The 14853-nt window shown below is 38.8% G+C and overlaps 2 protein-coding genes across 5 annotated transcripts in view; one reads left to right on the top strand and one right to left on the bottom strand.

Annotated features, from left to right (window-relative positions):
- The window catches only part of CCDC102B (coiled-coil domain containing 102B), a 355558-nt gene extending 353436 nt beyond the window's left edge, over nucleotides 1–2122 (bottom strand). The window contains exons 1-2 of the mRNA XM_017867082.1: nucleotides 2015–2122; nucleotides 786–853 (exon numbers count right to left, since the gene is read on the bottom strand). The gene's annotated coding sequence lies outside the window, so the exon portion shown is untranslated. The remainder of the gene's footprint in view (nucleotides 1–785; nucleotides 854–2014) is intronic.
- Nucleotides 2078–14853, top strand: part of TMX3 (thioredoxin related transmembrane protein 3) — a 45328-nt gene continuing 32552 nt past the window's right edge. For 2 of the 4 annotated variants that reach the window (XM_017867086.1, XM_017867085.1), the window contains exons 1-4: nucleotides 2108–2447; nucleotides 3458–3512; nucleotides 5963–6002; nucleotides 7221–7344. In XM_017867086.1, coding sequence (XP_017722575.1) covers nucleotides 2402–2447; nucleotides 3458–3512; nucleotides 5963–6002; nucleotides 7221–7344 — 265 coding nt within the window. In that variant the 5' untranslated portion in view covers nucleotides 2108–2401. Of the gene's footprint in view, nucleotides 2448–3335; nucleotides 3350–3457; nucleotides 3513–5962; nucleotides 6003–7220; nucleotides 7345–14853 lie in introns of all 4 variants that reach the window. The other 2 variants (XM_017867084.1, XM_017867083.1) reach the window with 2 other exon arrangements.

Genomic DNA, 14853 nt, shown 5'->3' on the forward strand with positions numbered 1-14853 from the left:
CATTATAACATTATCGGTACAAAAATATTGAGACATTTTACAGTTTTATATTGTCTTCCCAATCCAGTGATCCAGTGTATATTTTACATTTATAGTATATCTCGTTACAACCTCTAATTTCATCAGAAATACTTAATTGATATTTATTTTATAGAGACATGGTCTTGCCCTGTTGCCAGGCTGGAACGCAGTGGCAGGATCCCAGCTCACTGCAACCTCAACTTCCCTGGCCCAACTTATCCTCCCACCTCAGTCTCTGGAGTAGCTGGGGCCACAGGTGCATGCCACCACATCCAGCTAATATTTTTTTTTGGAAACAGTCTCCCTCTGCCGCCCAGGCTGGAGTGCAGTGGTGCAATCTCGGCTCACTGCAAGTTCGGTCTCCTGGGTTCATGCATTCTTCTGTCTCAGCCTCCCAAGTAGTTGGGACAACAGGCGCCTGCCACCACGCCTGGCTAATTCTCTGTATTCTTAGTAGAGACGGGGTTTCACTGTGTTAGCCAGGATGGTCATAATCTCTTGACCTAGTGATCCACTCGCCTCAGACTCCCAAAGTGCTGGGATTACAGCCGTGAGTCACCGCGCCAGGCCACATCTGGCTAATTTTTTATACAGATGGGGTCTCACTGTGTTGACCAGGCTGGTCTCAGTCTCCTCACCTCAAGCAATCCTCCTGCCTCAGCCTCCCAAAGTACTGGGATAACAGGCATGAGCCACCGACGCCTGGGACTTGATCAGTATTTAGATTTCATAAAGTTTACAGTTGAAAAAGTAGATTCACATACCTCAGTTGTTCCAACCATATTAAAAAACACTTTCCAATAGCTGAATCAAGTGCCAGTTTTTGAGTTTACTGAGATTAAAATGAAATATTCAGTTACTTCATCACACTAGGCACATTTCAAAAGCTCAGTAGTGACATGTGGTTAATGGCTACACTACTGAAGAGCATAGATCTAGGTCAACCTGTTTTCGTTGTTCTCCACATGTGAACTTAAACTGTAACACAAATATAAAAAGAAATTATTTTATTTTGCATGATGTGGAAGACAGAAAACTTTGAAATACATGAGAATGAAAAAAAAATTGAACATGGGTCATTCAGAGACCTTGCCAAGAAAGTAGAAAAGCTTCTGTATAAGAGTATCGAGGCGATGATACTATTATAAAGCTGTTCCACCACCGCGAGAACATTACCATCACTTCCACAGTCCCCTTACGTTTTAGTCTACTTTTTTTCAAAAAAAGAAAAAAAGAAAAAAGAAAGAAAATAAAAGAGAAAGAAAAGAAAATTGAATCTTCAGAGAGCTTGCGTTTGTGCATGCTGTATGCACAAAGGGGGTGATATTTAGGGCTTGTTCTCAATTACAGTGTAATTTAATCTTCTAGTCACTAGGAATAACAACGTTTTATAACATTTCTGCCTGTTGGAATTTTGAACCTAAGGTGAACCGGCTGACATCATATCCCCCTTCTGCTGTCATAGGTTTTCAAAATTTGGTTTGATCTAAATTCTCTGGTACCTTATGTCCCATAAAAATATCATCTAATTCGGAAGTAGTGACTGCTGCAGTAACCGTCTCATGAAAGTATATGGTTTTTACAAATCATTGTCGTGTAGAAGAAAAAACAGGTAGCAATATAAACATTTCATACTATTTATTTGGTCCCAAAATAATAAGAAAAGAGTCATCAAAAAATATCCTACGCTTAACTTCATGTTCTCAAGTTTCAAGAGAAAGTTTTTAAAGAGGCAATCCTTACTTTGGCAAAAATGCATTAAAGCTTGCTGCATTGAAGAGATGTCCCATTATGCAAACAGGTTGAAAGAATATTACCAATACGCTTTGGAAAAATACGGAGTGTCGCGCAGCTCAGCAATCCACAGTCTTAATGCGCGCCTCTTTCCTGGAATTTGATCCAGCATCAAAACCCACAGGCGCACTCACTGCACGGGAGTAGCAAGTAAATGATGTGCCAATATTCAACCTGCAAGTGCGTCGTCGGAGCCTACCTCACCTTCAGCGTAACTTTCACCGGTACTCACCTTCCCAGAAACGCGCCCCAGTGAACAAGCACAGCTGTCCCTAGTAAAGCCCTTAAGCAGGGTTCCCACGCTCCTGGGCTGGGCGTGGCGCCGAGGGCGCAAAGCATTCTTAGGAACACGACTGCGCAGGCGCTACCCTCCCCGCGCATGGGCCGTACTCCCGCGCATAGCCAGAGACCGGCCGGGTGCTGGGAGGTTAACGGAGGCCGGCTAGTCCCGCCCCCGTATTGAGCGCGTGCTTTTCTTCCGCTCCGGGTCGGGTCTGCTTCCCTTTCCGGGCGGGCAGGCAGCGAACCCCAGTGTCTTTATCCCTCTTTTGCACAGAGTCAGCTTCTGCAACTCTCCCTGGCTAGCATGGCAGCGTGGAGGAGTTGGGCCGCCCTGCGACTCTGCGCCACAGGTAATGGGCGCGCAGCGGTCGGAACCTGGCCCCGTCCTGGGGCCGGGATTGGGCTCGGGTCTGGAGCGAGACCTGCGGGGCCCGCGGAAATGCCCACCCGGTCCCCGGCAGCGTCCTGCCGTCCCCGCCCCGCCGCCCTGCCTGGCCGTGACGGAGCGGACACCTGAGGGTCTTTCCGCCGCCGCTGTGCGGGAACAATGCTGGACGTGGGAAGGGCGCGCTGCCTTGTGTTTTGTGTTTTTCTCATTGTGGTAGGAAGTTTCAGTAAAGCTTACTCCTTTGATGGGCAAGAAGGATGCCGCCGTCCCACCTTAACGACCAGATCTTGTCTTGACTTTAGGTTCTAAGTCTTGTTACGTTTAAGGGTTTTTACCACCAGTGCTCAGAGAGGGTGGTCGAGGACAGATCAGGGTCAGGCCGCCGGGATTGTGCGGTGTGAAAAGGACCTGAGTGTGTGTCAGCGGTTCTCCGCTGCCTCCCGTCAGCACGGAGTGCCCTCATTCTCACTGGGGTCCACTCACTTAACCTTTTAGAGTCCACTCTGTGTCAGACACGGCCGTGTAATAAGTATTAGAGTTACAGCTCGACTTACTTTCTATTTGGGGGTAAATATTTTGAATGACATTTGGAGTTTTTACTGAAGAGATAATTGCTACTAAAGCAAAAGAAGTAATAGAAGAATGCTGTGTATCTATATTCCAAAAAGATAGAATGGTAAAAGGAGAAGTAAGATGAGAGAGAGTGAAAATGAGGAAAAAGAAACTGTGTATATTAGCTTTATTGGCTTACCTAGAACTTGGCCGGTCACGATGTGGTTGCGTACAGACTATTTATTAAATGGATGAACTACTTTTACTTTTGCATCATTTGCACCCTGGGATGCATCAGTGATGAATTTTCTGGTAGGTTGTAAAAGGTCAAAAACATTTCAAAGATGACTAAGCTTATACAGTATGAGCCAAATAATCAGCATTTATTGTGTACATTTTGTCTTTTTTTTTTTTTTCCAGTTGTTTTACTTGATATGGTCGTCGGTAAAGGATTTGTAGAAGATTTAGATGAATCGTGAGTATACATATATATATGTAAAGTATTATTTTAACTGTCCAACTCAGATATCTGAATATTTGCATGTGAATCTGGTATTTTAGATTAGAACCAATTTTTATATATTACTCACTTTTTTTCACTTGTTGTAAGCTTTATGTAGATACAAAATGAGGGTGTCCCCAAAAGAGTGTTATTAATAGTTACGAGATCAAAAAACAGTGGCAAACTTTTACATATTCTTTTTTTTCCCCATTATCTTACCTTGTATTTGTTGTGTCTTTTTGCTTTAATTATATTGAATGCGGGCTAGAATTTGGTAACTGTGCTGTATTTATCTTCATAGTATCACAGCATTAATCAACCTTGCTTATTAGTAAGTGAGGAGATTCCCTTCAGACCAAAATCCCATGTGTGATGTTTCAGGCTTGACCATAGACAATTGCAAGGCTTTTTCTGGCATAGGGGAAGGTGCCCTCCCTACACCAAACTTGGTGTATAACCAGTGCATTGCAGTCCCTGGAGGGAGTGGCAGTCAAGGATTCGGCCTCCCAGGCTAGCCACGCTCATTTGCATGTCTGCACTCCCTCTGTTTGGCAGCTGCCTTATTGGGGCCTCACCTGAGGCATTTTCCAAACACCTCTGCTAAAACATCTTTATTGAGGGTGTCAGCTGAGGCACTTTTCTACTACTAGTCCTTTTCTGTCTCACCCCCCTCCCCATAAAGAGACAGAAGATTTTGTTCAGTGCTCCTAGGAAATGAGATGAGTTCTCCCATCTGTGTCACATTCACCTGACTCACCTGGTGCGGTTTCATGGGGAGAGATGGAACACTGAGGAGCTGGTGCCACTTTTTTTTTTTTTTTAACCTCTTGACTTGCACTGTCACAGTAAGTGAATAAAGCGGTGATTGTTAGTTTCAGTTTAGCTTGTTGTTCTGGTTGACTACCTGGACACCTGACAGCATGACGAGACGGGTGCAGTGAGAGGGTGGTCATACAGCGCTGTTCTGTAAGAGCAAAAATCCTGACAGTCCTGTGGGGGCACTTCGCTGGTCATGCTGTTGGGCCGTGGGGATGCTAGCTGATTGTTTACCGAAAGTTTTTGGTTCTGAGAAAAACCATTGTTAACAAGGAGATAATCTTATTAAACTCAGTGCCTTGTGGGGTGTGTCACTACAGACTTCCTCCTTCAGGGTGTCCTGACAGGGGCAACTCTTCATGAGGAGGAGGAAGGGATTCTGCTCCTAATAACCATTTTGTTACCCATGTGGATGCTCACCAGAAAGGACCCTGTGCTGAGAAAGAGGACCTTTACCAAGAGCAAACTATGTTCATCAGCTAAATGTGGAAAATGAATTGTTCCTTGTTCCAGAGCAAGCAGATGTGCAACCAGTTGCCTCCTGGATCCACAAGAGATGGCTCACGAAAATTCAGACAGGATCCTAGATTGGGCAAGAATGTGTGGACTGTGAACGGTTGTGAGAAGATACCATAACAGCATGAGAAAGCTGTCTTGCTTGTCAGACCCCAGTCAAGGCTAACAATACTGTCCAGGGATAGGTTCATAAAGCCAGTGGGCCACGGTATTCTCAGCAGACAGAACATGATGGGCCTCTCATTCTGTCTGTGATGTTCCTGTGGCTGCTGATTGCAGTTGACCTTTCTCTGGGTTTTGCTTAGCCATCCCTGTGTGTTCCAATGACTTGGGCCACACTGTCTAGGCCCTACAAGACCACCTTTGTTTCCTGTTCAGTTACCTTAAGAACACTGCATCTGATAATGACCCTGGAATTTTGGCCCAAGCTACACATCAGTGAGCCCAATTATGGGTGATACAATGGGCTCTTCATGTGCTATAAACTGTAATCCACAGGGGTGGTTGAGCATTTTAAGGGACAGTTAAAGGTTAGTCTTAACCAGCTGATGGTGAGGTATAGTACCCCGGCCTGGACTACACATCTCAGGGGAGTGGTCTGGGATCTCAGCACAGGAATTCCTCAATCCAGTATTTTTCACAAGCATTTTATGAACACTGAGCCATCATTACCAGGAAATGGTGAGAACGCTTCTAAAATCCAGGTTCCCAGATGCCAACCAAGGACCAATCTTGCAAACGGTTATTCCTAAGCATAGCAGCCTCAGGCTTCCTTTGGTACCTTTTCTGCACAGGTGTAAACTGTTCTAGAAGGGCAAGGAGCTTAGGCATCTATTTGTGTTTCTAGCAAGTCCTACTTTAATTCTTTTTGTTGGAGCCTTTCTTCCTAATTACTTTATCGTTGATCAGTTCTCTGCTTTTATTTTTAAGATGTTTAATGGATAGGTCACTGAGTAAAATTTTATGTAAAAAATTACTGAAGGAATTTGGTTCTTTCCCTTATATTTATCAATGTATTATCTCTGCCTATACTATACAGTTGTAAAGTGGGCACAAACATACAATCAAAGATTTGTTTTCTTGTTTTTTAGGTTTAAAGAGAATCGAAATGATGACATTTGGCTTGTAGATGTAAGTCTGTAAATTTTATATGCTAGTTACTCACCCCTACCATTTTAAGTATTATTTTCTATTTTATTCTACCCAAAAATGGCAGTATACAGCTAGTGCTTATGTATATATTCAATTTGTTTTCTTAAGTATTATTATATTTGAGATTTTACATTACAAAGAACCTCAGAGTTTTAAGGTTCCTCCCAAGGGAACCTATTTTGATGAAATTTCGGGGTGAGGGTTTTAAGAGGAAAAGCTGGAACCCTGTCTTACAATGAGGTCAACTTTTGGGTTATATCTTAATGATATAGGGTATGATTTTATTACAGAATTCACTCTTGTTTTCTTGATAGTTTCCAAGAGATTGAGTATATTAGTATCACTTAGTCAAAGTCATATTTTTCATCTTAACAGTGAACAAAATTAAATTTTCACCTCCCTTTCTTTAAAGTTTGGAATATATTTAAACCTCATGATAGTTGAGATTTAACGTGCCTCAGCAAAAAGTAGAATAGCAGCAAAAGAGATGGAAAAAGAATGGCAGAGTTGACAGAGGGTCCACTGTTTAATTCTTTCTCCTTTTCTGTATGTTTGAACATTTTCATAGTATGAAGTCAAAAAATCTTATTTCATGAAAATATAACAAGTAGTTTGTAGCACTACCTAACTAGGGGGACCTGAGTATCACCTCCACCATCTGGTAATTCTAAAGAAAAGTAAAAGATTGTGACTTTAGTTTAATCAACCTGACTTGTCCCTATGCCAAACTGTCATCTTAATGACCTCCCCTGTCTTGCCAGTGGTTACGATAGAAGTCAGCAAAGTCACCTACTATGTTAAAAGTTTTGTTAGAGGAAATTTATCATTAACAATTAGGTGTGTATGTTGTATGGTATATATGTTTATTTTGTGGATTCATTTTATGTAAAACATTTCATACAGAACATTTACTTGGAAGTAAAGACATTCTTACCGTGAATTGTGTATCCGTTTTAAATAAGCATCAGTAGTCAGTTAAATGAACTTAAGATAGTACCGTTTTGAGGTATCTAGTTTTATGTTTCTATGTTTTGATCTTTCATTGTGTATCCACTTTAAACATTATATTTAAGCTTCATGTCTAAAACATTATTAGATGGTTTAGTCAAAGGGATTATTTAAATACTAAGATTCATATTCACTGTAGCACATTTTAATGGTTATCTTTTTTGTTTGTTTTTTGTTTTTTAAAACAAGTTTTATGCACCATGGTGTGGCCATTGTAAAAAGCTGGAACCGATTTGGAATGAAGTTGGCCTTGAGATGAAAAGCATTGGTTCCCCAGTTAAGGTTGGAAAGATGGATGCTACTTCCTATTCTAGTAAGCCTTCACTTAGTTTATTATTTTACTGTTCTCACAGCAAAAACAATTATATGCAGCAGTATTCAGGGTGGGAGGAAGAACTTTTTTTGCTCATGTAAAATTCAATTATCTTAATAATTTAAGACTGTATACTTTATGAGTTAAATGAATTAGCCATTGAACATATAGTGTGTGGTATATGTTAATCTTATGTTTAACAGGTGTTTAAGCTATCTTTTCTCCTTTGAACCCACTTTAGTTTTACATGAGGCAGCTATAAAAAGATGAATGTTAAATTAGTGATATTGCTACTTGAGTTCAGAATCAGTTTTTTTCTGAGTAGCCTGAGATGTACTGTAAAGAAAAAAATGGGAAGTCGAAGGATGAATTGAGTTAGGGTAAATACAAATGAGGATCAGGAAGGTTTTCACATTAGAAAGAATACTAGAGCGAATAATAGAGTGTAAAAGAGGTTAATGAGTGTGTACTAGAGAATAGAATGAAGTGGAGGTGAGCAAACCTTGATCTGTAGACCAGATTTCTCCTCCTACCGATTTTTATAAACAGAGTTATATTGGAACTTAGGCACAATCATTTGTTATCTGTTTATGGCTGTTTTTGTGCCCCCATGGCAGAATTCCATAGTTGTGACAGAGACTGTATGCTCCAGAAAGCCTGAAGTATTTATTTGACCTTTTACACCAATACCTGTTTTAAAGGATTTGGGAAAAGATGAAGAAAATTTAGAGAAGTGTGAGGTGTTGTAGAATTTGGAAAGAGCATAGCTTTCAGAAAGCAGATTTGGATCCAGATCCTTGCTCTGCCTGCTACTTTTACTGTGTAACACTGAGAAAGTTTCTGAACAAACCTAATCTTTGGTTTCCATATTGATAAATACTTAATTATAATGCTTCTTTTATTGGTGGTTTTGAGGTTTGAGTGATCCAGCAGATATAAAATCATCTGTATTCAATACATGTAGTTTCTCTTTCATTTATTGAAGAAAGTGGAAGTATGTAATGTATATTTCTTTTTGGGAAATCAGCATTTTACTTTGGAGCAAGATAGAGCTATGTTTTAATCTCAACTTTGCCATGTCCTAATTTTGTAGCTTTGGGAAGCACTTAACATCTCTCAATTTTAGTTTCTGTATCTACGAAGGAGAGTGATAATCCTCAAGGTTGTGGAAATCATATTAATATCTTGTATTTAAAACCCCCTAGCACAATGGCTGCACATATATGACACTAAAGGATAATGCCAGATTGTTAAGAGCTTCGTAGGTCAGGCGGTGTTTTGGATTTTATCACTTGTCAGTAGGCGGTAATACACATTTTTGTGAAGACAGTGACTTGATAAAAATATTTTTGGCAGCGACTTTTAGGATGGGAAATAAAGCGTATGTAGAAATGGGGAGATCATCTAAGTCAGCTTTGTGTATATATCCTGGTGTTGGATGCTGGGAGCCTGGTGGTGTGGGTGGTGGCAGTAGAGTATGATGGAAACTAATTTTCATAGGCATAGTCCGTACTAAAATCACAGAAGTAACAGATTGATTGGCTTTGTACTGTAAAGGAAACCAGAAAAGAGAATAGTGTGAGGTTCCTAGTATAGTTACTGAACTGTGCTACCACTGGGTATATGCAAAATACCAGTTTTAATTTTGTGTGTGTTTCTAAGTTACCAACAATTTTGAATTTGTGGTCTTTTAACTGATATTTGTGAATAGGGACCTACAGTGTAGGTGAGATACTAGTGCTGAAATTATTGAGTCACACGAATGAAGTGTTGAAATTTTGAGAGGAGAAGAGATAAATGGCAGAAATTGTTAGAGACAGAGGGAGAATATGTTTGAGTTGATATTTCTTTGAAATAAACTTTTAACAATGTCTAAGAAGTTATCGTTTTCTGCTGTTGCTCTTGAAAGTAATTTGTTTCCATGTATATATATATGTATATATGTTGATTAGATGTGCATACACATACTTCTTCATAGAAGCGCTTATTCATTTATTCACTCAATCAATGTTTACCGAGAACTATTTGTCAAACACTGTGCTAATCTCTAGAGATTAAAGAAAGACGCAGACAAATCCTGCTTGTCCTAGAAATGCTTACAACATAATAAAGGGAGAAAGATGAATAAACTAACAAGAGCAATAAAGTCTTAAAAATGGCAAATTGTTGTGATCACTTGAATAGGTCAGTGGAATCATAGAGTCATGTATAAAGGAAAATGGGAATATGAAGAAAAGTAGTCAATGAGAAAAACAGAGCATATGAACCAGTAAAAATCTTAGTGGTAAAGTGTTCATGTAATACTTCAGTGATAATTAACAATTTACATTGTCAAATTCTACATTGTATCTAATTCATTAGTTTATTATTCAGTATTAAGTGCCCTGTGTTCTACTATTTATTAAGTGGCACTATGATTAGGGAAAAAAATAGCCAAGATTGTTTTCCTGAGTCACTTAGAGAAGAAAGTGTTTTAAATGCTATTTTTAAAAAGCAGTAGTAAGACCTCATACTCAGGTTGCAACTTTTTACTCATTGGATATGGAATGCTAAACCTCCACTGTCCCCCTCAACTACTTGCACCTGACCTTGCATAGTGAGGCTTGCTTGTAAATCCTACTTGAATTATCCAAACATAGTTTAGTGAAGAAAAAAAAAATCCCTTTGTAGAAAAGTTGTAGAGTTAGCATTCATTCATTTAGCAGATACTTAATGTGCTTACCATGTTAGGATATGCCTGCCATATACCAGGTACTGGTGATACATCATTGAGCAAAACAGATAAAATTTTCTGCTTTTATGGAACTTACATTCTTGTGGGAAAAGACAAACAGTAACCTGTGAACATTAGTCAATTGTCTAATGTTATTTTCTAGACCATTATTAGAGTTAAATGTCAATGATGGAAGCATTATCCACTTAAATATTAGCACCAAGGGAATGTTTTATGTGTAATGAAGAAACGTAGTATCTTCCTAGTATTAAAGAAGTTAAGTATTCAAAAACGACCATTCACATGTTACAAACAGATTTTTGCCTTGTGAATTTCAAAGTTTTCCTAAATTTTTCAAGGCAGCTCAAATACAGACATTTTAGTAGAACTTGGAATCAAACAGGTGAAAAATGGAATTATTTTCAAGTCATCTGCCATTTTGATTCTAGGTCCACCTATAGAACACTAAAGGATTGACTGTTTCACAGATACCTCTTGCAGCCCCATAGGTTGCTTTTCAGACAGTCACGGTATCAGTGTTCCTCAGCATGTAGTCTGTAGACGACCTACAATAGAATTACCTGGGTACTTATTGTCAGTTCAGATTCTGAAGGCCCACCCCAGTCCTACTGGTGAAAAGTGAAAACCTTTGCAATTGGGTCTTAAGAGTCTGTATTTTTTATTTTCTTTCTTTCTTTCTTTCTTTTTTTGAGACAGAGTGTTGCTCTTGTTGCCCAAGCTGGAATGCAGTGGCGCAGTCTCGGCTCACTGCAGCTTCCGACTCCCAGGTTCAAGTGATTCTCCTGCCTCAGCCTCTCGAGTAGCTGGGATTACAGGCATGTGCCATGACGCAGAACTAATTTTTTGTATTTTTAGTAGAAACGGGGTTTCACTGTGTTAGCCAGGCTGATCCCAGACTCCTGACTTGAGGTGATCCGCCCTCCTCCTCAGGTGATCTGCCTGTGTAGGCCTCCCAAAGTACTGGGATTACAGGCATGAGCCGCAGCGCCCAGCCGAGAGTCTGTATTTTTAACAGCACTTCAGATGATTGCACTGCACAATGAGGTTGGAAAACCTCGAAGTGTAGAATGTTATTTTGGTAGATAGTTACAGGATTTTAGTGTGGGGTGGGATGAGACTATTTAAAGTGATGAAGGTTATACAATTTCTAAGAGTCTTTGATAATAACTCATTTCTCAGTCATATATTAAATCATTGCCGTAGTTGGAAGCAAGTGTCATCAGACTCAGTCCAGCAAATCTGTGTGTACAGAATTTTTGAACTAAAGTAATTTGAACTGTTATGACTTAGTCTGCTCTGTGTTTGGAATTATACCAAAAATGTCTTGATGCATAGAGTTAACTAATACCATAACCAAATAATATAAAAAATTATGTCCAGTGTAAATCCAGATAGGTGTTTTAGCTTCTCTTTTTGTACATACCTCTTCAAAATGAGTGCTAAAAGTATTTTGCATTTGGAAGTTAAAATATGACATAAAATTACCTGTAGTGGCATGCTGATCTTTATTATGAACCACTGAAATTCTGTTATTCTCCAAACTAAGTGTGACATCATTTTATGATAAAGATCACATTTTAGCCCTCTTTCTTGTGTAAGTTTGGAATGACACTTGACCAATAACATTCTGACATCTTGTTCATAGATTGTAGTTAAAATTTAATTTTACCTTTCTAGATTATAAACTCTGTTTGGTCAGTGACTGTTTCAAAGCTTCTCAACCTCGCATTATGGACATTTTGGGGCTGGATAGTACGGTGGGTTTTTTTGTTTGTTTGTTTGTTTTTGGTGCAGGGGAAGTCAGTGACTATGTTTCAAGGTTTATCAGCCTTGCACTATTGACATTTTGGGCCAGATAATTCTATGGGGTTTTTGTTGGGAGTTGGATGGGAGGAGGAATCCTGTGCATTGCAGGATGTTTAGGAGCATCCCTCACCTCTACCCACTAGATACCAGTTGTGTTCTCTCCCAACTTCTTCCTTCCCCTTACTCACTGTTTTTGACAAAATGTCTTCAGTTGATGGTAAACCACTGCCATATTTTATACCCTTTTCTTGCTAGACACATAGTGACATTCAGTAAATACTAAAACAGGTAGTATCTTTGAGCTAAAAAGGACTTTAGAGGTTGAGTAACTTCTCACTCCTTTCACCCTTTCCCGTTTTATAGATCAAATAACAAGGCAACTAGAAATGAAATGACAGTAATTTCACACACCAAAGTTAGAAACAGAATTAGGCCTAGTATCCAAGCTCGCCGTGATTCACATTCATACTTACCTCTAGCATCAAACTGTTACATTTCAAGAAGAAAATAGAAATGAAGCAGAAGACTTCATGCTGAATCTTGTTTTATAAACATATAAAATCGTAAAACTTCAAAGGTATAACTCTTGTTGCAAATGGACTCTTCAATTTATGAGAGAATTGAGCTCAGATTTCTATATAAACTATTTTTCTCTAATATGAAAAAGTGAAGAATAAAAAATTTAAAGTCAATTAGACCGCGTTTCAATCACAGCCCTGCCGCCTACGCAATGTTTGCTGTCAAACAGGTTACCGAATCTTCCTATTTTAGTTTCTTAATCTGAATTAGCTCTATTTTTTTCTTCCTCACAAAATTGTTTTCTCTCAAACAAGTTATCGAATCTTCCTGTTTTACTTTCTTAATCTGAATTGCCACTATTTTTTCCTCCTCACAAAATTGTTTCGAGGTGCAATTTTAAAATATTAATGCCAGTTAGAAAATATTCTGCACATTAATTTTATTAATACTATGTGTGCATTGTGTCCAGCAGCTAATTAACGAAGTCAGGATCAAGAGTAGGAAGGAAAAGGATCTAGCATTTAAGAGTCTTCTATGTGCCAGACTCAAATTGTGTTCCATCTATTTTTTTCATTTTAAAATCCCAACCTGTAGCCCTGCAAGATGAGTAGTATTCTCAGAAGGGGAATAAGAGAAGTATAAAAAAACATCCAGAGTTACATAGACAATAAATAAAGTTGGAATTCTAACCAGGGACATTATGTGTTTGTAACTCCCACTTTGCTTTATTAAATTAAATTAAATTTAATTAATTAATTAATTTTTTGAGGCGGAGTCTTGCTGTGTCACCCAGGCTGGAGTGCAGTGGTGCGATCTCTGCTCACTGCAAGCTCCACCTCCCAACTTCACACCATTCTCCTGCCTCAGCCTCCCAAGTAGCTGGGACTACAGGTGCCCACCACTACGCCCGGCTAATTTTTTGTAGTTTTAGTAGAGATGGGGTATCACTGTGTTAGCCAGGATGGTCTCAATCTCCTGACCTCGTGATCTGCCTGCCTCGGCCTCCCAGAGGCTTTTTAAAAATATTATACTGCCGTTTCCCGTTAGAGAAATCTAAGGCTGAAGATTTATAGAAGTTACTATCAATTAAAATTAGGTCACAAGTGAAGGTTAATGTTCATGGTCAAGAAGCCAAAGGCTGTGAGTTGGGTGATAGATCTCCCTTGTCTTGACGTGAATACTGAGGTCAAGGAAATGATGTGATCGGGTTAAGTGTGGAGCTGGGATTTTTCTCTCTGAGGATTATGAGATCCACAATATCAGGCTATGAAGCACGACCAGTATGTTTTCTCATTGATTGCATACTTTATTTTCTTTATTTGATTTGTGTATAAATACATTTTGATTTAAATGAGTTTTAGTTAAAGGTAATAAGGGATTTTATTTCCCTGTCTTCTTAATTTGGAATATTTCCCTGTCTTCTTAATTTGGAAAGGAATCATTAAGAATATTCATTATTCACATAATCTCTCCAAAGTAGTTTCTGTGTTTTTGCTGGGAAGAAGGCAATCTCCATACCCACAGTCTCCAATTAGAACATACTTGACAGAATGAAGTCCTAGATTACAGATGGGCACAAATAAATTACATGCTTGCTGTGAGTTTGCGTGTCTGTTCAGAAGCAGGACCTGTATCTTCAGAACTTGAGTTCTTAATTATCACCTCTGCTGTCTATGCTACCTCTAAGGAAAATACGTGTTGGCCACTGTCCAGGTCTCTCTATTTGCCTATCTCCATATGTTTAAGGGAGAAACTAGAGTTGACAAAGGAAGGAAAAATTTTAGATATTATTTTGTCACAAATCGACTGCCCTTATTCTTGTGAATTGAATTGGTGAGTTGATGAGAAACCAAAGACGGGTGAAGATTACTAAAGTGATTGTTAAACTGGAATTCAGATGCAGTAGTTTCCTTACCCAAATGTGATAGCAAAATACCCTGGAAATAAAGAAAATTACAAAGGGAAAGATTATGTGAATAATACAGTGTACTTTTCATATACTAGGGTATAGTTTTGTAAATATCTTTATGGTATAATGTGTGTTAACTGAGAATATTTTTTCTTTCCTGTCCTGGTGGTGTTTTGTCTGTAAAGTAGTGTTGCATTAATTTGGTATATGATTTCTCTACTTTTTAACGTCTTATTTCCTTTTTGATATTCGCTTGTTTTTGTTACTTTCTCCTTTCCCCTCAAAAGATGCTATTGTAGCATCCATTCTCATTTTAATTCATGTGAGGATTTCAGAATAATCTTTGAGATAATTAAAATTACTCTAGGTTATCACAAAAGCAGAAACTCCTAAAACAAAGTTGCTTTTCAATCCTATGTTGACCATAGTGATTAATTTTGCAAATACAAGTTATGGTTTTAAAATTAGAATACACTGCAGTTCTTTGAAAACTCAAAAAACACTAAAGGAAGAGATGGGGTTTTTTTTTTTTTTTTTTTTA

The sequence above is a fragment of the Rhinopithecus bieti genome, unplaced genomic scaffold (assembly GCF_001698545.2).
Source record: "Rhinopithecus bieti isolate Rb0 unplaced genomic scaffold, ASM169854v2 scaffold_2272, whole genome shotgun sequence".
NCBI lineage: Eukaryota > Metazoa > Chordata > Mammalia > Primates > Cercopithecidae > Rhinopithecus > Rhinopithecus bieti.